The sequence below is a fragment of the Nerophis lumbriciformis genome, linkage group LG04 (genome assembly GCF_033978685.3).
Source record: "Nerophis lumbriciformis linkage group LG04, RoL_Nlum_v2.1, whole genome shotgun sequence".
Classification (NCBI taxonomy): domain Eukaryota; kingdom Metazoa; phylum Chordata; class Actinopteri; order Syngnathiformes; family Syngnathidae; genus Nerophis; species Nerophis lumbriciformis.
In genome coordinates, this window is record NC_084551.2 from 18,799,860 (window position 1) to 18,824,000 (window position 24,141).

Below are 24,141 nucleotides of genomic sequence, written 5' to 3' on the forward strand. Positions count from 1 at the left end.
CTTTGTACACACACACTTGTGCAGTGTGAATTCACATACACATTCATAAGCTGCCCTCTGTGGGCCTCTTTCACACACTGGCTCCCTTCAACTTCACCAGTCACCAAGACAAGACCAAGATAATAGGAGAGAGATACTCTGCACTCATGAGTGGACAGAAATAAGTCCTACTGGCAAAGACATTCACTTGTGAACTTTTTTTCTCCTCAAATTTTAAATCTGCATGAGGACACATCCAATTTTGTTGGAAAGGCCCATGAGGCAGCAGGAGATAGATGTTTACATTTGTAGTTTAACAGCTTCTGTGCCTATCTATTTGCTAATGAGAGGTTTGCGATATGTGCACTCATTAAACCTAAATAAAAGTGGTGAAAAAAACTTTGCAAGAGATTAGGTTGAGCACTCCCTGATGTTACAGAGGCACTTGAATTACATCCATCAGTTTCATCACGAAATCAGTGTTTCAGGCACAGCGCAGATTTATGTTGACATTAAACGTGCACTGCAGATGGGAGCAGACCATAAAATGTAATCTAAAAAAAAAAAAAAAAAAAAAAAACTCAATAGGCTTGTACTGTAAACGACTATGTTTGTGTGTAAAACACAAAGAAAAAAACAGTGTCATATTACATAATTAGACAACTGAGAGTACATATATGTTTACTATCTAACTTTGGTGTCTAACTTATAGAAATAATAATAATATATTTAATTTGTATTGCACTTAACATTTGTCATTTATACATTTATATTTATATATATATATATATAGACATATACAGTTGTGGTCAACATTTTACACACACTTGTAAAGAACATAATGTCATGGCTGTCTTGAGTTTCCAATAATTTCTAGAACTCTTATTTTTTTGTGATCGAGTGATTGGAGCACATACTTGTTGGTCACGAAAAACATTCATGAAGTTTGGTTCTTTTATGAATGTATTATGGGTCTACTGAAAGTGTGACCAAATCTGCTGGGTCAAGGGTATACAAACAGCAATGTTAATATTTGGTTACATGTCCCTTGAGAAGTTTCACTGCAATAAGGCGCTTTTGGTAGCCATCCACAAGCTTCTGGCAAGCTTCTGTTTTTTTGATTGATTGATTGAAACTTTTGTTAGTAGATTCCTCTTGACAAAATTGGTAAAGTTCAGCTAAATTTGTTGTTTTTCTGACATGGACTTGTTTCATCAGCATTGTCCACATGTTTAAGTCAGGACTTTGGGAAGGCCATTCTAAAACCTTAATTCTAGCCTGATTTAGCCATTCCTTTACCTATTTTTACATGTGTTTGGGGTCATTGTCCTGTTGGAACACCCAACTGCGCCCAAGACCCAACCTCCGGGCTGATGATTTTAGGTTGTCCTGAAGAATTTGGAGGTAATCCTCCTTTTTTAGTGTCCCATTTACTCTCTGTAAAGCACCAGTTCCATTGGCAGCAAAACAGGCGCAGAGCATAATAGGACCACCACCATGCTTGACGGTAGGCATGCTTGACGGTAGGAATGGTTTTCCTGGGATTAATGGCCTCACCTTTTTTCCTCTTAATATGTTGCTGGGTATTGTGGCCAAACAGCAACATTTTTGGACAAAGATAAGACCTTCTGGAGGAAAGTTGTGTGGTCAGATGAAACTGCTAGACACCGGCACTTATTTAATTATACCATCTTCGATCCAACTCTCTTGTTTGAGTCCCACTCTAAGAGTGTTACTAAAACAGTCTGTAAAATGTGTCCCATTTTGTCCACCACCGACGCCGAGATCATTATTCATGCGTTCGTTACATCTCGTCTCGATTACTGTAACGTATTATTTTCGGGTATCCCTATGTCTAGCATTAAAAGATTACAGTTGGTACAAAATGCGGCTGCTAGACTTTTGACAAGAACAAGAAAGTGTGATTACATTACGCCTATACTGGCTCACCTGCACTGGCTTCCTGTGGACTTAAGATGTGACTTTAAGGTTTTATTACTTACGTATAAAAAGCTAAAAGCTAGCTCCATACTATCTCGCTGATTGTATTGTACCATATATCTCGGCAAGAAATCTGCGTTCAAAGAACTCCGGCTTATTAGTGATTATCAGTGCCCATAAAAAGTCTGTGGGCTATAAAGTGTTTTCTATTCGGGCCCAAGTACTCTGGAATGCCCTACCGGTAACAGTTAGAGATGCCACCTCAGTAAAAGCATTTAAGTCCCATCTTAAAACTCATATATATTCTCTAGCCTTTAAATAGACTCCTTTTTGGACCAGTTAATCTGCTGTCTCTCTTTTCTGCTCTGCCCCCATCTCCTGTATGGAGTGGTTATCAGGTGGCCACAGATCAGTTTCCACGGAGAAGGGGCTAGCTGTTCCAAGTTGGGACCCGGGCTGGACCACTCCTCTGTGCAGCAATTGGTAATGCATACAAGAGAATCCCCTCCTGGCCTCCTTGTGGACTGGATTCTAACATTACTAACCGTATCCACTCGGCACACATCTGCGGTCCCTTCCAAGGTTTCTCGTTGTCCCATTGGGTTGAGTTTCATATATATATTAATGTGTATTGTCGGAGGCAGATATTTACAGATATCCGAATTTAAGTTGTACTTCTTACATTTCTTTGTCATATTTGAAAACAGCTCGTCTTTTCCATTTATTCTCTTGATGCTCTGTCAGCAAGTATACTATGTGTGATAACCTTGAGTTATTTGGAATGTGTTTAGACTAGCATTTTGTTTTGGCTACAGAGATGGGACGAGAGAGAGGGTGGTGGGATCGGGAAGACAGACCATTTTGGGTGTGCGCGATAGAAGGTTCTAGGATTAGACTGGTCTCAATCAAAATGTATATTGGCAAAGCTTTGAGAATATACAAACAAAATACCTATTCTGTCTCTGGTGGTTTTTCAACTCAGCTTTAAGTGTCGGAAAGAACTTGGGAGCGAATTGTGACTTGAATTCCCTGGGAGGAACAACTGGTCCAAAACGCAACAGTATGCATCAGTCAATCAATCAAAAACGTCTCAAAGGGCTGCACAAGCCACAACGACATCCTCTGCTTAGATCCCACATCAGGGCAAGAAAAAACAACCGAACGAATTTTAGCGATATTACAGAGAAGAAAGAAGGCTGTTTTAGTAACGCTCCTAATGTGTGACTCAAATGAGAGAGTTGGGTCGAAGATAATACCGAGATTCTTTAACGAGTCGCTTTGTGAAATAGTTTTTTTTGTCAAATGTTAAGATGGTAGCATTAAATACGTGCCGGTGTCTAGCAGGACCGATAATCAGCATTTCCTTTTCGTAGCTTTAAGATGCAAAAAGTTGTTAGACATCCATTGTTTCATTTCATTAAGACACGCCTCCAGGTGACTACAATCTGGCGTGTTGGTCAGCTTTAGGGTCATGTAGAGTTGGGTGTGATCAGCATAACAGTGAAAGCTAATACCGTATTTGCATATGATATCACTGAGCGGCAGCATGTAGATGCTGAAGAGTGCAGGGCCAAGAACCGAACCCTGTGGAATTTCACACCTTACCATAACATACTCTGAGGTCACATTGCTATGAGAGACGCACTGCATCCTGTCAGTAAGATAGGAGTTAAACCAAGAAAAGGCGAAGTCTGACATACCAATACGTGTTTTGATACAATCTAATAGAATGTTATGATCGACGGTATCGCAAGCAGCACTAAGATCAAGTAGTAGCAACATGGATAACGCATCAGCATCCATAGTTAGCAATAGATCATAAGTCACTTTTGCGAGGGCTGTCTCAGTAGAGTGATGTGCCCTGAAACCGGACTGAAAGAGTTCACAGAGATTGTTAGACACTAAGTGTTCATTTAGCTGCTGTGCAACAATTTTTTTGAAGATTTTCGAGATGAAGGGAAGATGGACACCGGCCGGGATTTCCCATGAGGTCAGGATTGAGGTTAGGTCTTTTGAGCAGAGGATGAATAACCGCTTTTTTGAACGCTAGGGGAATAGTACCAGAGGAAAGTGATAATTGAGCACTGATGGTCCTAATATTACAAACAGCTCCTTGATAAGTTTCCCAGGAAGTGGGTTAAGTAAACATGGTGTTTGTTTTGTACCATTTACAAGTCGCAGGAGTTATTTTATTGTTATTTCTTCAAAAAGAGAGAGATTATTTTGGAGAGCAATATCCGTCGTACGTACGTTCGTATCTGCGTTAATAGAACTCTACATTATCTTTAATCTTTCGTCAGCTCGACGAGCAGGGAAACCTGCGAAACAGGCTTGTAGGGATGATATAGCCTCTGTGTTTTTTCCTGACCTAACGTACATTCCGCTCTACCCCGGTATTGAGCACTGTATAACGGATAATATATATATATATATATATATATATATATATATATATATATATATATATATATATATATATACACACACTAGTGTTGTCGGTACCGGTACCAAAATGTATTTCGATACTTTTCGATACTTTTCTAAATTATATTTTAACAAAAAATCTTACGGTACAATAAACATATGTTTCTTATTGCAATTGTGTCCTCAAATAAAATAGCAAACATACAAGACAACTTGTATGCTTACTTAGTAGTAAGTAAGCAAACAAAGGCTCCTGATTTAGCTGCTGGCGTATGCAGTAACATTGTGTCATTTTCCATTACATTATTATGTCAAAATTATTAAGGACAAGTGGTAGAAAATTAATTATTAATCTACTTGTTCATTTACTGTTAATATTTGGTTATTTTTTATTTTAACATGTTCTATCTAGACTTCTGTTAAAATGTAATAATCACTTATTCTTCTGTTGTTTGGATGCTTTACATTAGTTTTGGATGATACCACAAATTTGGGTATCAAACCGATACCAAATCGTTACAGGATCATACATTGGTCATATTCAAAGTCCTCATGTGTCCAGGGACATATTTACTGAGTTTATAAACATAGTATGAATTTTAAGAAAACAAAAGAAGATTTTGTGATGCAAAAAAAATCGATGTAATCATAGTAGTATCGACGAGATACGCTCCTGTACTTGGTATCATTACAGTGGATGTTAGGTGTAGATCCTCCCATGGCATTTGTTTACATTCAGGAACGGCGTCAGCGTTGACGCCGGTGAGCTACGGTGTGTAGTAAAGCATGTTTAGCTATTCCTCGTCCTGCAGGGATGATACTTGTAAGAAACTTACTTTACTTGTCGCCATGGAGGCGAGGATTAGTGATTTACACTGCAGGCTGCGGCTGGACTTTAGCCGCTAGCTAGCCATGTCTTAAAGCACTTCTTCCTGAGGGCGTTTCAGTGTTTTAGCTTCACCTTTATCGTTAGTTTTTAAGACAAAATGCGTCTGTTCTCCCTTTTCTGTCTACACACGATGTCTGCTTGTAAATACTCTGTGATTGTGCGCTGCCGAACATGCTCGTCTGCTCGTAAACCAGCAATGACATGACGTGACGACGACGGGTGGAGCGGGGGTGGGGGGTGGGGGGGGGTGGGGGGGGGTGGGGGGGTGGGGGTCTGGGGGGGATGGGGGTGGTGGCGGAACGGTACTTTTTAGAGGCGGTATAGTACCGAATATGATTCATTAGTATCGTGGTACTATACTAATACCGGTATACCGTACAACCCTAATATATATGTATATATATTCCGCCCGATTGTAGCTGAGATAGGCTCCAGCGCCCCCCGCGACCCCAAAGGGAATAAGCGGTAGAAAATGGATGGATGGATGGATATATATATATATATATGTAGACATCTGCACCACTTTCAACCCTGAAATTCACCTCTGACCTTTTATTTTGCACTTCAAACAGACCACACAGATGTACTGTACATTAACAAAGCTGGCCACTAAAAAGGGAACTACAAAACAGCAGTGGCAGTAGCGACTTGTTATGTTAGAAATAAGAGGGCACTTAATTGGGATCTGAAAGTCTAATAGGCAGCACCTCTGATTACCAACTGCACATTGTCTTAAAATAGCCCACTGATTAGCAGCCAGGGGATTCAATTATGCTGGGGGAGAAATAAGGGGCCCTAATAGGCCACTGTATCAGAAAACATGGGACTCGGCTTTAGCTAAAGTGCTGATAATTGGTTGTTTAGTTGGGAAAGTTGAGCCTGTTGGTAATTAGTGATGCTGCTGGTGCATCTGGAGAGTCACCAAACAGATGACACAAGATAGGCAAATGCAGAAGACAAAGGTGCTTGGTGCAGTAAAAGGGGGCATAGGTCACTGTAGCGGTCACGTAAAGAGCACCTGAGGCAAATAATGTGTCCATCATTGAAATTTTTGTTACAAGAGGAAGTGTTGATTCAGTAGAGGGCAAAGAGGAATGAAACTGAATATCAACTGTCTTGACCTTTTTTTTATATATATATATGTTCACTATTTTTCCCTTCTGACTATCTATCCTTCTTGTTTTCGACAGCTTAGGTATTCACTGTGTCTGGGTAAGTAGTGTGTGTTTAAATTGAAAGGGAAGGTAGATTGAATAATGGATTAGCTTTTATAGGAGAAGGCGGCCTGTCTGGTCTCATTTTCAAGGTCCCATAGTGGAAAAAGAGTGCTGCCGTCAAGTATTCCTTCCACACGTCACTCACAGATGAGGGCATTTTGTGTTTGGGGTTCTTCAAGCATTAAAGCACATTTTAGCCCTTAAATTATTTATGCAAACATACAGGTGTTGCAGTCAGTGTGAAGTTTGTAGAAAAAGTACTAAACAACCTACATAAAAGTGACACAAAAATGGCACAGGCCATACCCATACACACTTAATGGATTTACGGGGACTACACCAGCAGTCACACAACTCCTAGGGTATGTTGCTAAACACAGGTTTGGATTTCATTTAAATAATGTCGAAATCTATTATATGATGTACATTGTGTAGGTATTAACACATTTAGATGACCTAATATAGGGCAATTGACATTTTATATAGTATATATAACGATGGTATAGGTCAGGGGTTGGCAACCCAAAATGTTGAAAGTGCCATGTTGGACCAAAAATACAAAAAGGTTATCTGTATGGAGCCGCAAAAAATTAAAAGACTTATATAAGTGTTATAATGATGGCAACACATGATGTAAGAGGCTAATTAGCTATATTAGCTAATTATCAAAATGACTATGTCGCAGGCTGACGCAAATCTTCGTTGACATAAATGTTGAAATGTAATATTTATTCTACACACTTTTACAACATTGGAAAACATTAGTAAAACATCTCAGAGGGTGAAATAACTCCTGGAAATGACTGTCTTAGAATGGCCAAAGGTATTTATATTATTCACATGTGAATAATACTGTATAAGACTGTATTTATATTATTCACATGTGAATAATGCTGTATAATAGACTGTATTTATATTATTCACATGTAAAAAATACCTAAGTGTTTATTGTTTATTGTGAGCAAACTGTAGTGCTGAATTTCCCCCAGGGATCAATGATGTACTTTCTATTCTATTCTATAGATGTGTGTGTCCAAGTCAAAAAATATATTTTTCACCCCATTTTTTTTCCCATTTCCATACATTTTTGAAAAAGCTCCATGGAGTCACCAGGGCACCGCTCAAGAGCCGCATGTGGCTCTAGAGCCGCGGGTTGCTGACCCCCGGTATAGGTGAATTGAAAGCAGGGACAATAATGGAAGAGTGGAACCTGTCCAAATTCTGCCCCATCTTCAAAACCAAGGGAGATTGACTGGAGAGCAAGAATTACAGGGGAATTTCTCTCTTAAGCCATGATGGAGCGTTTTTTTAAACAAATACAACAAAGAAGACTAAGAGTCCAGATAGGGAGCATCCGGTCAGAGAGCTAGTGTGGCTTCAGACCAGGGAGAGGCACAAGTGACGAGGTTTCAGTTTTGATACGAGGGGTGTAACGATTCGCTTTAACAATGATTGATTGGAATCATAATTTGAGGTTGCCGATACGATTAAGGGACAATGTTATTTTTTTTAAAAAGATGATATGATTTGAAACGATTCAGTGAGCTTAAATCAATTCAGTAATTCTTTAGCCAAAAATGCAACCAGTGTGACTGTGAAATAAATACTGGACTCTGGACACTGCAGGTGACGTTTCCTATATTACTGTTATTTCTTGCAAGGGAATTAGGTCTACATTAATTATGGATATAAGCAATCAAGTAAATAACAATTAACGGCCAATGCATTCACATTATATTTGAATAAAGTGCAACCAACACTTTAGGTTAATTTAACAAGAGTAAACCTTTTCTGCTCTGATTTTCAACATTCAAGAAATTGTCAATAAAAGTATTGTAATCAACATTTTAACAGTAAATGTATCTGTTACTTATGATGTTGTTTCTAAACATAGAAATATTATTCAACATTATTAAAATTAAAGTGCAACAAACATCTGTTCAGGTTGAATTAACGGAAAATTTCCCTGAAAAATTAAGTGCAACCAAATCTTTAAGTTAAATGAGCAGTGGTTTGACCTGCTACTACTCTCATTTTAATAAACAGCTGGGGTGGCCGAGGAAAGTCACCACAACTTTCAGTTGTAGCACAATTGCAAAAGCCACAACAAATGCAAATGCCGCAACACAACAACTTTCAGCTGTAGCACGATTGCAAAAAGCTGCAACAAACACAAATGCTAAAACACAACAACATGAAGCCACAACACAACAACTATAAGCCAAAACACAACAACAAAGGCGCATCGTAAGTGACAGTGGACAGGTTTCGGTGACGAATCAAGTAACTGAGTTGGAAAGTTGAAAACGGTGTAATGAACGAAGTTGGAAAAGTGAGTGAAGTGTTTAGTCATAAATAACTTTTTTTTACTTATTCATAAATACTCATATACTATACTATTTTTCCCCAGAGACAGGGTCTATTTTGTGTAATGACCATGCCATACACATAAGACATTATGAGAATATATGACTTCAACTCCTAAAATAAGCAAACCAATACAACGTTGGGAGAACCAAATCGGAGAAACAACCCAAGGAGAAGAGAAGAACTTTGATTAAGTGAATAAAACGACCCCTTGACATAATTGAATGTTGACGTTTGGTTAAGAGACTTGACTACTGACTGGTCGACAGACCTCAGGGTGAGCATAATGTGGTGAGGTTATAGGAGAAAACAGTTAAAGGGGAACATTATCACAATTTTGGAATTGTTAAAACCATTAAAAATCAGTTCCCAGTGGCTTATTATATTTTTCGAAGTTTTTTTCAAAATGTTACCCATCACGCAATATCCCTAAAAAAAGCTTCAAAGTGTCTGATTTTAACCACCCGTCCATTTTCCTGTGACGTCACATAGTGAAGCCAACACAAACAAACATGGCGGAAAGAACAGCAAGCTATAGCGACATTAGCTCGGATTCAGACTTGGATTTCAGCGGCTTAAGCGATTCAACAGATTACGAATGTATTGAAACGGATGGTTGTAGTGTGGAGGCAGGTAGCGAAAACGAAATTGAAGAAGAAACTGAAGCTATTGAGCCATATCGGTTTGAACCGTATGCAAGCGAAACTGACGAAAACGACACGACAGCCAGCGACACGGGAGAAAGCGAGGACGAATTCGGCGATCGCCTTCTAACCAACGATTGGTATGTGTTTGTTTGGCATTAAAGGAAACTAACAACTATGAACTAGGTTTACAGCATATGAAATACATTTGGCAACAACATGCACTTTGAGAGTGCAGACAGCCCAATTTTCATCAATTAATATATTCTGTAGACATACCCTCATGTCAGCAGGCCAGGGAAGCTAGGGTCGATATTCTTCTCTTGATCATCTTCGGGACGGTGTGAGCTAAGACATCCAGGGGGTTTAGCCCGCTCGTCTGCTGGAACAAACTGCCGCCATTGCTTGCCGTGCTACCGAGGTCCTTTGTCCCTGAATTGCTCACACACTCCGGCGGATTCAATGGGGGTCTGGCGGCAGATTTCTTTGACTTTATCGTTGGAAATGCATCTGCTTTGAGTGTCGCAGGATATCCACACATTCTTGCCATCTCTGTCGTAGCATAGCTTTCGTCGGTAAAGTGTGCGGAACAAACGTCCAATTTCTTGCCACTTTCGCATCTTTGGGCCACTGGTGCAAATTGAATCCGTCTCTGTTCGTGTTGTTACACCCTCCGACAACACACCGACAAGGCATGATGTCTCCAAGGTACGGAAAACAGTCGAAAAAACGGAAAATAACAGAGCTGATTTGACTCGGTGTTTGAGAAAATGGCGGATTGCTTCCCGATGCGACGTCACATTGTGACGTCATCGCTCCGAGAGCCAATATTAGAAAAGGCGTTTAATTCGCCAAAATTCACCCATTTAGAGTTCGGAAATCGGTTAAAAAAATATATGGTCTTTTTTCTGCAACATCAAGGTATATATTGACGCTTACATAGGTCTGGTGATAATGTTCCCCTTTAAAGAGACAATTAAAATACCAACCAGTGCATCAAGCATACTGTTCCTAAGGTTGTGTGCCATTCAAAAATAATGTGTTCCATTAACTACCATGTCAACACATTGTATGTTCATTATAAGCACTGTTGATTTCATGTCCTATAGGTGTTTTTCAAAGAACTGTGATCCTGGGTTTTATCACATATTTTCCCATTGAAACATGTCACATGTAACACATTGTTATCGAAAAAAGCTGATTTTATCAGCAGTGCGTGTGCCTTTTTCCACAATGTCAACAAAGTGTCAAACTGTATGTAATGTAATACTAAAGCACATTTGCTTGACATACAAACTTGTCCTTCACGATGCTTCTACACAATGCACAAGTAAAACCCACCAGAGAACAGTGTCATTTTATAGGGAACGGAGCGTGAAATCTCAGGAGAGGAAAGTCTGGTATGCACAAATGCAGAACGAGGGGAAAAAAATGCTATCAAAACTCTCATTATTTTACAAAGTCATCTAATGAGTAATCTGCATGCAATACATTGGGATTATCTGTGGTACAGGGTGTGTACTAAGAATATCATCTGCTGTGATGTGTCTGCTCTAACTATCTACAGTAACCATACACAGTGTATTAAGGACTTACAAGTTGAAAAATAATCACATTAGCTATATTTCCGAAAAAATGTTTTGTTGTGAACTTAACATTGCTGACTTATTTGCTGTGTACCTGCAGCGCTGCATTCTGAGGTATGTGTTTGAGTTGCGCTGCAGTGCTATGGTGTGCTCACAAAAGGCCCTACCAGCTCCATCTAGTGCATCTCACGTCTGATCCCACAAGAAAGACAATTGTCATCACCATTATATTAAACTTTACCCCTTTTCCTTTTTCTTCTCAAATTCTAATCATCATTCTCCACCATTGCTTGCTGGGGTCTAATTCCCCCTTTTCTTTCTTTGTAAAAGACCTCTGCTTTCATCCTTGAGAAGGGCTTTAATTTGAGCTGCAACACTGAATAAAGAAGGGAAGATGGTGAAAGACGTGGGGGAAGAGAGAGTTATATGGGAAGACAGAGTTGCAGTCGAGACATTTGGGTGTCAATCAATCCGACGTTAGGAGCAGCAAGGGTCTGTGAGTAGGGTGCGTTTGATCTGTGTCTTTCAAAGGGGAAACAGCAGGAAGGGCCATCACACTTGATTTGCCTCTTGCTGATGGCCCTGCTGCCATTCTGACAAGGAGCAATCATAAGCAGGTTAATTCAACATCCACCTTATTAATCTTTTTCCCCTGTCTCCTTCTTTTGGTTCTTTCTAGCATATCGGTTACCACCCAATCTTTCCTTTTTTCTTTTTTTTTTAAAGGACAAGATCCGAGTGTATTACTTTTTTTTTTTGTACAACTCAGTATATCACTGCATTAGCATTAGACATGATGATGCCAATGTTATAGGTAATAGCAAAATCCATTATTGTTGTCACACATGTTATTATTTTCCAGAAAAATATGTCCAAAGGACAATGTTTAGCTTATCTAATTTTGCATATTTCTCTTTCCTCAATATATTATCTTGAACCCGTGAATGCAAGAGAGGGGTGTCATTTTTTGCCTGAGAGATGTAAAAATAGGACGATAACAAAATTAACTGACATTTTTGTCGACGAATAAAAACGAGAATGTTGACAGACACAAAATCCAATCGCATTAAAAAAAATTTTGTTGAATGGGTGGGGACTAGAGATGTCCGATAATATCGGCCTGCCGATATTATCGCCCGATAAATGCGTTAAAATGTAATATCGGAAATTATCGGTATCATCCATCCATCCATCTTCTTCCGCTTATCCGAGGTCGGGTCGCGGGGGCAGCAGCCTAAGCAGGGAAGCCCAGACTTCCCTCTCCCCAGCCACTTCGTCCAGCTCTTCCTGTGGGACCCCGAGGCGTTCCCAGGCCAGCCGGGAGACATAGTCTTCCCAACGTGTCCTGGGTCTTCCCCGCGGCCTCCTACCGGTCGGACGTGCCCTAAACACCTCCCTAGGGAGGCGTTCGGGTGGCATCCTGACCAGATGCCCGAACCACCTCATCTGGCTCCTCTCGATGTGGAGGAGCAGCGGCTTTACTTTGAGCTCCTCCCGGATGACAGAGCTTCTCACCCTATCTCTAAGGGAGAGCCCCGCCACCCGGCGGAGGAAACTCATTTCGGCCGCCATTATCGGTATCGTTTTTTTTTATTATTATTTTTTTTTATTAAATCAACATAAAAAACACAAGATACACTTACAATTAGTGCACCAACCCAAAAAACGTTCCTCCCCCATTACACTCATTCACACAAAAGGGTTGTTTCTTTCTGTTATTAATATTCTGGTTCCTACATTATATATCAATATATATCAATACAGTCTGCAAGGGATACAGTCCGTAAGCACACATGATTGTGCGTGCTGCTGGTCCACTAATAGTACTAACCTTTAACAGTTAATTTTACTAATTTTCATTAATTACTAGTTTCTATGTAACTGTTTTTATATTGTTTTACTTTCTTTTTTATTCAAGAAAATGTTTTTAATTTATTTATCTTATTTTATTTTATATTTTTTTTTAAAGTACCTTATCTTCACCATACCTGGTTGTCCAAATTAGGCATAATAATGTGTTAATTCCACGACTGTATACATCGGTTGATATCGGTATCGGTTGATATCGGTATCGGTAATGAAAGAGTTGGACAATATCGGAATATCGGCAACAAGCCATTATCGGACATCCCTAGTGGGGACAAGTTCGGATTACCGTATTTTCCGCACTATAAGGCGCACCTAAAAACCACAATTTTTCTCAAAAGCTGACAGTGCGCCTTATAACCCGGTGCGCTTTATTACGATTCATTTTCATAAAGTTTCGATCTCGCAACTTCGGTAAACAGCCGCCATCTTTTTTCCCGGTAGAACAGGAAGCGCTTCTTCTTCTACGCAAGCAACCGCCAAGGAAAGCACCCGCCCCCATAGAACAGGAAGCGCTTCTTCTTCTACCCGCCCCCGGAAGAAGAAGAAAAAACGCGCGGATATCACCGTACGTTTCATTTCCTGTTTACATCTGTAAAGACCACAAAATGGCTCCTACTAAGCGATCCGGTTCATAAAAAGACGCAATCTCTCCATCCGCACACGGATTACTACCGTATTTCACAGCAACTGAACCGCACTGTGGAACGGGAGCACGTACGGTGAATATTCGCACCACAGGGAATGAGAAGTCGTCCTTCACTGTGGTTCTAGCTTGCCATGCTAATGGCCAGAAACTTCCTCCCATGGTGATATTCAAAAGGAAGACCTTGCCAAAAGAGACCTTTCCAGCCGGCGTCATCATAAAAGCTAACTCGAAGGGATGGATGGATGAAGAAAAGATGAGCGAGTGGTTAAGGGAAGTTTACGCGAAGAGGCCGGGTGGCTTTTTTCACACAGCTCCGAAGGCGAACACACCTTCACTAAGACGGGCAGACAGCCTCGGACGACATACGCCAACATTTGCCAGTGGATCGTAAATGCCTGGGCAGATATTTCGGTCACAACTGTGGTCCGAGCTTTCCGGAAGGCAGGATTCACAGAACAACAGCGACACTGACTCCCGATGACTTCTACGAGACGGAACCGGCCATTTTGGATACCACGCTTGCGCAACTTTTCAATTCGGACACCGAAGACGAAGAATTCGAAGGATTTACGAATGAAGAATAACTTCAGAAGGTGAGCGCTATGTTTATTTTGTGTGTTGTGACATTAACGTTCGAGCAACATTATGTTACTATTGCTCTACACCATTTTGAATTTTACTATGTTTGTGATTGCACATTTGCGTACATTTTGGGACAGAGTTGTTAGAACGCTGGTTTTCAATATATTATTAAAGTTTGACTGAACTATCTGACTGTTTTTTTGACATTCACTTTAGCGCAGCGTTTTTTTGACATTCACTTTAGCGCAGCGTAGGCGCGGCTTATAGTCCGGGGCGGCTTATTGGTGGACAAAATTATGAAATATGTAATTCATAGAAGGTGCGGCTAATAATCCGGTGCGCCTTATAGTGCGGAAAATACGGTATATCCAATCGCAGCTCTTTAACAGTGTACATATGTAAGAGGGACCGGCCGTTCGTTACAAAGGAGAGACAATCAGATGATTTTCCTTGTGAGATGATGAAATTGAATTTATCCCCGCAAAAATAATAATGTATGGATTTAACATGTCCCACATCGTAATATGTGCACACATATACCAGCTCAGTGGACTTGTGGTTAGAGTGTCCGCCCTGAGACTGGGAGGTTGTGAGTTCAAACCCCGGCCGAGTCATACCAAAGACTACAAAAAATGGGACCTATTGCCTCCCTGCTTGGCACTCAGCATCAAGGCTTGGAATTGGGGGTTAATCACCAAATTATTCTTGAGTGCGGTGCATGCTGCTGCTCACTGCTCGCCTCACCTCCCAGGGGGTGAACATGGGGATGGGTCAAATGCAGAGGACACATTTCACCACACCCAGTGTTTGTGTGACAATCATTGGTACTTTAACTTTAACACCTGGGAGAAAGTGATGAGGACACATTTTATTTTTGACACTATATGATGCCATCAGCAGGCTGGTTATCATGACATCTACACAACTGTGTGTTAAAGCTATATGTATCTGCTGCTTTCATAAACAAATGACGGGATGCATTGTAACTCTGTTTCAAAACACACATACATTCCTGCTTTGCCATAGATGTAGTATACAAAATAGAAAAAGTGCCTGAAAGATATTTATTGGCATTGTATGCATCATACATCATTCCTGACCATAGGATCATGCTACTTTTGTGTTAAACAAATGATTTTCAGGTAGTCTAAATAAAAGTGTTTTCAAATGAACTTTAAAGAGTCCTTATCTTTCATACTTTATATTTTGGTCAAATATATTTCCTGCAATGTTAGCTGACTAAAATGTTGTGTAATTTTGTTGACTAACACTAGACTAAAACTAAATCACTTAAGATGGCTAAAATTAGACTAAAATACATATTCGTCAAAAGGCTATGACTAAAACTAAATTAGAAATTGCTGTACAAATTAACACTGGTTATATCATGACCTTAGATGTGATTTTATAGGCTTCAGTTCTCCGCGACCCCGAGAGGGACAAGCGGATTGGATGGATGGATGTAATTTTGAAAGATGTACAGTGAACTTTCTTTTACATGATTTTGCAATACAGACAACAGTTGTATTTTTTTACAGCTGATGATTAATAATAGAATAAAACAAAACAAAAATACAATAAAACTAAAATACCTTTTGCCAGCAAAGGTCATCCATGCATGCAGGGACAAAAACAGAGGTAAGGGAAATTTTGGGGTGAAAGGTTTTGAGGAAACATTGGGTTTGAGGTGAGAGGCTATTGTTTATTTGAAACTATAAGAGAAGGGACTGTCCTTGTGTCTGAAGAATAACAATACAATGACCAATCTGTGTCAGAGATTCAAGGGGAAAAGTTGCCCAAACAACACAAATATGTATTTGGTTTCAATAAGAAATGAACCAGAGTGCACCATGAATGCATGGCACTATACTCTAACTCTACAGTTTACATAGGAGGTCAGAAGGATAACAGGATAAAAGCTGTCCTCTCTGTTCCTCTGAAGGACAAGCACTCAGTCAATTAGATTTGGTGGCCTTCCAAGGACAAAGGGAGACCACTGGGATACAAAGAAACCAATAGCGAAAGAATATGATTTCATCTGTCTCTATGGCCTGAGTGACTGACAAGAAGACCCAACCAGCAATTTTTGAGAGATACCTCATTGTGGCTGTGAACATGAGATACAGACAAAAAAAAACATTCAAAGACACAAAAAGCGCCGACCTCTGGGGACATTATGGAGCTTGGGTTAGATGACCTTCACCTGAATGTTACTAAAAACACACATCGAGCCTGATCTACTAAAGGTTTTTGTGTATAAAACCACCTGCAAACTTGCACATGCACACACACGCGTACACTTGCACACGCAAAGCTGATCTACAAGTTCGTGCTAATGCAGAGGATTGCGCAAAATAGGAGGTGCAATCCATCTAGTGTCTGTCTTCATGTGAATATATGCAAATTGTTAGACCGCCCAGAACACTGGGAAGAGAAGATGCACATATAGTAATTTAGAGCTTGCAATGTGATTTATAAAGGCTAAAACTGAGCTGAGGCAAGTGGTTTGCATCTATATTTAGCACGTTTGAAATGTCTGTGCAAACTGGCACAGTTATGCACAAATGGCTGTGAGAAAGGGAGCAATCGCGCTGCAAGATGATGGACAGAGAATCCTAAGTCCGACGTGTGTCAACATATTTGGAATGTCAGAAATAATAATTAATGGACATATTCTCTGTTTAGCAATATCATTTTACAATTTTATAGTTTCTGGATGACTTAAAGCACTACATACAATTAATTCAAATGATTCATTTTGGTGTCTGCTACAGCTGTTTTTTCATACATGAAAAAAATCTTCTTGCAACTTTCATTTTCATGCACTCGTGCAGCATTTCTGGACTATTCCAGACACACCGACACAACACCGGCACCTCCCAGAGCGCATCTTTTGCATGCTCAAAATAGGTTATGTTCCTCCAGAAAAGGCGGTGTGTGCTGCATAGCAGACAAAATAATGAAACAACTCAAATTGGACTGTTGGAGCGAATTATGTCATCAATGTGGAGAGGAACAAGTGTCTCCTACAGCACAGGTGGAAGTACACGAAAACATCCTCATTTAAGTAGGACGGTCTGCTCCACATTTGCACTTGTTATCAATTAGAAACACACTGATCAAGTCCGCTAATAGTACACGCAATTTTATAGTTCGTACACACTGTTCAGTATGTGGTATTTGGATCTTAGAGGATCAAGCCCTTGGTTCTTACTTTGACAAACAGTGCATATTCCTTTAAGGTTTGGAATATATTGCAGAGAGAAAATAAACCTACAAAATAATTTATCAAGAAATGCAGCAATAAAAAAGTTACAGTTCTAAAGTGCCTCCAAGCATGAACTGTGCTTATAATCGGGCATAATCTAAATCACATTTAATTTAAACTTCGAACAGGGTTCTGCATAATGCACAATAATCCCACTGTTAACTACAACTCTACTTTTTGGTTGACGTCAAAACAACACTTAGGTAGCCAAAGTATGTCCAAAAAACTGACACTAGAATTCCTTTTAAGTACAAAACCCCAAACCAGTGAAGTTGGCACGTTGTGTAAATCGTAAATAAAAACAGAATACAATGATTTGCAAATCCTTTTCAACCTATATTCAATTGAATAGACTGAAAAGACCAGATACTTAACATTTAAACTGGCAAACGTTGTTATTTTTTGCAAATATTAGCTCATTTGGAATTTGATGCCTGCAACATGTTTCAAAAAAGCTGGCACAAGTGGCAACAAAGACAGAGAGTTGAGGAATGCTCTTCAAACACTTATTTGGAACATCCCACAGGTGAACAGGCTAATTGGGAACAGGTGGGTGCCATGATTCGGTATAAAAGCAGCTTCCATGGAATTCACAAACAAGGATGGGGCGAGGGTCACCACTTTGTAAACAAATGCGTGAGCAAATTGTCAAACAGTTTAAGAACATTTCTTAATGAGCTATTGCAAGGACTTTAGGGATTTCACCATCCACGGTCCATAATATCATCAAAAGGTTCAGAGAATCTGGAGAAATCACTGCACGTAAGCGATGATATTACGGACCTTTGATCCCTCGGTACTGCATCAAAAAGCGACATCAGGCAGTAGGATATCCGCATATGGGCTCAGGAACACTGTCAGTAACTACAGTTCGTCACTACATCTGTAAGTGCAAGTTAAACCTCTACTATGCAAATCGAAAGCCATTTATCAACAACACCCAGAAACGCTGCTGGCTTCGCTGGGCCTGAGCTCATCTAAGATGGACTGATGCAAAGTGGAAAAGTGTTCTCTGGTCTGATGAGTCCACATTTCAAATTGTTTTTGGAAACTGTGGACGTTGTGTCCTCTGGACCAAAGAGGAAAAGAACCGTCCAGATTGTTATGGCCGTACAGTTCAAAAGCAAGCATCTGTGATGGTATGGGGGTGTATTAATGCCCAAGGCATGGGCAACTTACACATCTGTGAAGGCACCATTAATGCTGAAAGGTACATACAGGTTTTTGAACAACATATGATGCCATCCAAGCAACGTTATCATGGACACCCCTGCGTATTTCAGCAAGACAATGCTAAGCCACGTGTTACAACAGCGTGACTTCATAGTAAAAGAGTGCGAGTACCAGACTGGCCTGCCTGTAGTCCAGATCTGTCTCCCATTAAAAATGTGTGGCACATTATGAAGCCTAAAATACCACAACGGAGACCCCGGACTGTTGAACAACTTAAGCTGTACATCAAGCAAGAATGGGAAATAATTCCACCTGAAACGCTTAAAAAATTGGCCCCCTCAGTTCCCAAACGTTTACTGAGTGTTGTTAAAAGGAAAGGCCATGTAACACAATGGTAAAAATACCCTTGTGCCAACTTTTTTGCAGTGTGTTGCTGCCATTAAATTCTAAGTTAATGATTATTTGCAAAAAAAATAAAAAATGTTTCTCAGTTCGAACATTAAATATCTTGTCTTTGCAGTCTATTCAATTGAATATAAGTTGAAAAGGATTTGCAAATCATTGTATTCTGTTTTTATTTACGAAATACACAATGTGCCAACTTCACTGGTTTTTGGGTTCTGTACAAACTACTGCCATTATACTATTGGTTAATTTTAGAGTTTTTCTTCATGACACTTCTGTGTGGCGGACTGGATTGGACAGTTTCTACTTCTTCAGCTGGTATTCTGGCAGCCTTCACTCTTTGCGACACTTGGCAGCCTACCGTGTAACAACACAACCAATAGTGTATTTTAAAGGGTTGGTGTATTACTATACAGATAATTGAAAGGGGGGAGGGATTTAACCGACAGTAGTTCCATCAGCTAAAGGCTATAAATGTCAACTATTAATTAATCACACAGTCATAATACATGAAACTTCGATTAAACTTTGATGCAGGTTGTAGCTCACTTGGGAGAGATTTGGGATGTTTTGATTAGATCAACAATATACCCTAAATGTATGAATATAAAATTACCTGCATGTAGGTACGCAAGGTCTGGATTCTCAATATCAGGGTGGCTGTCCTTCAGGTGGTTGCGGAACTCAATGGGAGAGTTGGTGCCATAGTCACATTTTGGACAGTTGTACATCTTCACCCCCTCGTGTTTACCTGTATGGAGGATGTGCTTACGGATGTTCTCAGCACAGTTAGATCTGGAAAACAAAAGCAAAGATGAAGGACACTGTGCTATCTAAATGTTTAAATAATATAATCACGAGATAGATACATTCTTGACGTTTTTCCACCAAAGGTTTGATATAACAACATTAGAGTTTGTTGTATTCCTGTCTAATGATATTTGTAGTCAGATTAATCACACCTTTGCATTTGGATTAATCATGATTAATCGGGAGGTGATCTAGAGATCACTTCCTGAGGATCCTTGATGCCGAGGAATATTCATCCATCTTGCTATGGTCTGGATCGTTTGCTGATCCTGAGCCAGTCCAGGATGGATGGATATATACAATATATGGGTAATTTTTCTAATAATGTCTATACTGTGAACCTTGAGTTGTTAAAGCCCAAGTGCACTTCTCTCCTCAAGCGTGCATGTGAGTGTGGATGAGTGGATGTGTGTACGTATGAAGGGTCTGAGTGAGCAAAGTATGATTGTCAAATGTGATTTTAACTGTGAAATTCAATATTGTGGGGCGGTATAGCTCGGTTGGTAGAGTGGCCGTGCCAGCAACTTGAGGGTTGCAGGTTCGATCCCCGCTTCCGCCATCCTAGTCACTGCCGTTGTGTCCTTGGGCAAGACACTTTACCCACCTGCTCCCAGTGCCACCCACACTGGTTTAAATGTAACTTAGATATTGGGTTTCACAATGTAAAGCGCTTTGAGTCACTTGAGAAAAAGTGCTATATAAATGTAATTCACTTCACTTCACTTCACTTCAAATATATTCGTATAAAAAAATAATATAATCACAAGATAGATACAGTACATTCTTGATGTTTCTCCACCAATGGTTTGATATAACAACATTAGGTATTCCTGTCTAATTATATTTTTAGTAAGATTAATCACACCTTTGAATTTGGATTAATCATAGGTTGATATGTGCTTGCATGATTTAGATCAACTTAAAAAAACACCCCAAAATGTGTACAGAAATGTAGTCTTATTGTCAGAATGTTTATTCAGGAAAATAAAATAAAAATGTTTTATTTGCTCAAAATGTGGTAACAATTTTAGCTAAATTCCCGTTTGGGTTTATTTTGAAGTGGAATTTGCCAGCGGTGTGGGTATACAGGTAAAAGCCAGTAAATTAGAATATTTTGAAAAACTTGATTTATTTCAGTAATTGCATTCAAAAGGTGTAACTTGTACATTATATGTATTCATTGCACACAGACTGATGCATTCAAATGTTTATTTCATTTAATTTTGATGATTTGAAGTGGCAACAAATGAAAATCCAAAATTCCGTGTGTCACAAAATTTGAATATTACTTAAGGCTAATACAAAAAAAGGGATTTTTAGAAATGTTGGCCAACTGAAAAGTATGAAAATGAAAAATATGAGCATGTACAATACTCAATACTTGGTTGGAGCTCCTTTTGCCTCAATTACTGCGTTAATGCGGCGTGGCATGGAGTCGATGAGTTTCTGGCACTGCTCAGGTGTTATGAGAGCCCAGGTTGCTCTGATAGTGGCCTTCAACTCTTCTGCGTTTTTGGGTCTGGCATTCTGCATCTTCCTTTTCACAATACCCCACATATTTTCTATGGGGCTACGGTCAGGGGAGTTGGCGGGCCAATTTAGAACAGAAATACCATGGTCCGTAAACCAGGCACGGGTAGATTTTGCGCTGTGTGCAGGCGCCAAGTCCTGTTGGAACTTGAAATCTCCATCTCCATAGAGCAGGTCAGCAGCAGGAAGCATGAAGTGCTCTAAAACTTGCTGGTAGACGGCTGCGTTGACCCTGGATCTCAGGAAACAGAGTGGACCGACACCAGCAGATGACATGGCACCCCAAACCATCACTGATGGTGGAAACTTTACACTAGACTTCAGGCAACGTGGATCCTGTGCCTCTCCTGTCTTCCTCCAGACTCTGGGACCTCGATTTCCAAAGAAAATGCAAAATTTGCATGGTTGGGTGATGGTTTGGGGTGCCATGTCATCTGCTGGTGTCGGTCCACTCTGTTTCCTGAGATCCAGGGTCAACGCAGCCGTCTACCAGCAAGTTTTAGAGCACTTCATGCTTCCTGCTGCTGACCTGCTCTATGGAGATGGAGATTTCAAGTTCCAACAGGACTTGGCGCCTGCACACAGTGCAAAATCTACCCGTGCCTGGTTTACGGACCATGGTATTTCTGTTCTAAATTGGCCCGCCAACTCCCCTGACCTTAGCCCCATAGAAAATCTGTGGGGTATTGTGAAAAGGAAGATGCAGAATGCCAAACCCAAAAACGCAGAAGAGTTGAAGGCCACTATCAGAGCAACCTGGGCTCTCATAACACCTGAGCAGTGCCAGAAACTCATCGACTCCATGCCACGCCGCATTAACGCAGTAATTGAGGCAAAAGGAGCTCCAACCAAGTATTGAGTATTGTACATGCTCATATTTTTCATTTTCATACTTTTCAGTTGGCCAACATTTCTAAAAATCCCTTTTTTGTATTAGCCTTAAGTAATATTCTAATTTTGTGACACACGGAATTTAGAATTTTCATTTGTTGCCACTTCAAATCATCAAAATTAAATGAAATAAACATTTGAATGCATCAGTCTGTGTGCAATGAATAAATATAATGTACAAGTTACACCTTTTGAATGCAATTACTGAAATAAATCAAGTTTTTCAAAATATTCTAATTTACTGGCTTTTACCTGTATATATATATATATATATATATATATATATATATATATATATATATATATATATATATATATATATATATATATATATATATTATTTTTGTTTCTGATTACTATTATTATTAATGTATTATTCTTTTTTTTCTTTGTTTATTTAATTGATGGATTTGTAGATATTACTTTGTTTTTGCTGTTGTTTCTTTCTTTTTTTGAAGGGTGGGAGGTATGGGTGGGATATAAACAAAAATATCTTGACATTTAGGGAAGACAATAGATATATGATTTATGTGAATATGATGTAATGGATAGGAATGTCTGATGCTGGATGTCAATAAAAAAAAAAAGAAAAAAAAAAAAAAGAAATTTGCCAGCGGGCAAAGGCTTCTCACCCATCTTTACACTTAAATATGCATTGACCCGATTATTGGCCTGCACCGTCTTAATGTAAGGTAAGGGAGTATGTGCACTCAAAATAAATCTCCTGATACTTGATTAATAAATGATGATTAATGCAATACTTTTTTGGGTAACACTTTAGTATGGGGAACACATATTCACCATTAATTAGTTGCTTATTAACATGCAAATTAGTAACATATTGGCTCTTAATTAGTCATCATTAAGTACTTATTAATGCCTTATTCTGCATGGCCTTATTATACAACCAGTAAGCCATTAACTAAGAGGACAGCGTGGCGGGGTTGGGAGAGTGGCCGTGCCAGCAACCTGAGGGTTCCTGGTTCAATCCCCACCTTCTACCAACCTTGTCACGTCCGTTGTGTCCTCGAGCAAGACACTTCACCCTTGCTCCTGATGGGTCGTGGTTAGGGCCTTGCATGGCAGCTCCCGCCATCAGTGTGTGAATGTGTGTGTGACTGGGTGAATGTGGAAATAGTGTCAAAGCGCTTTGAGTACCTTGAAGGTAATAAAGCGCTATACAAGTATAACCCATTTACCATTTACCATAAGAGTCTTCCCTCAATAATGATTGCTTATTAGTAACCCTAACCCTAACCCTTTTATGTTCCCCTAGTGTCCAAATAACTCTAAATTAAGTCTTTGTTACTTTAATAAGCAACTAATTAATGGTGAATATGTTCCCCATACTAAAGTGTTACCCTTTTTTGTAATTAATCACATGAGTTAACATTATTTCTGACATCCCTTGTTTGTTGTAAATATCAAACAAACTGGGGAGCTGGAGGAGCAGCCATATTTGGATTGAGTCTCAGAACATTAATTTCCAATTCCAACAATTGACACAATGACTGACAGCGTGAGACAATTATATTGCTCCCTTTTTGTTGTTATATTGCACATATCATGTTTAGTTTAACTTGTAAAGTAGTGGTGAGTGGAAACTGTTTGGCTGCTGCGTTACAACAACAATATCTGGAAGCTCACTGAAAGCACTGAAGTACTAAAGCTGGTAAACTATACATGTATGTAGACACAGTACACCTCGTAATCATTAATTTGTGTGAAACAAAGATTTATATACTGTAGGCATGACTGGAATAGTTTAGTGTCCACAGGGAATCCATACCACAAGTCCATCAAACATAGTTGGAATAAACTAAAACACAGCCTTTTCAAAAATCATTGACATCATTTTAAACAAACCCAAGTCATTGTCTTCCATTTTTCTTCTTGTAGCTACTACAACCATACCTTTTT

The 24,141-nt window shown here is 39.6% G+C and overlaps 1 protein-coding gene across 1 annotated transcript in view; it reads right to left on the reverse strand.

Moving 5' to 3' along the window:
* znf407 (zinc finger protein 407) overlaps nt 1-24,141 on the reverse strand; it is a 270,903-nt gene that overhangs the window by 61,437 nt on the left and 185,325 nt on the right. The window contains exon 9 of the mRNA XM_061950033.1: nt 19,607-19,785. Within this exon, the coding sequence (XP_061806017.1) occupies nt 19,607-19,785 (179 nt within the window). The remainder of the gene's footprint in view (nt 1-19,606; nt 19,786-24,141) is intronic.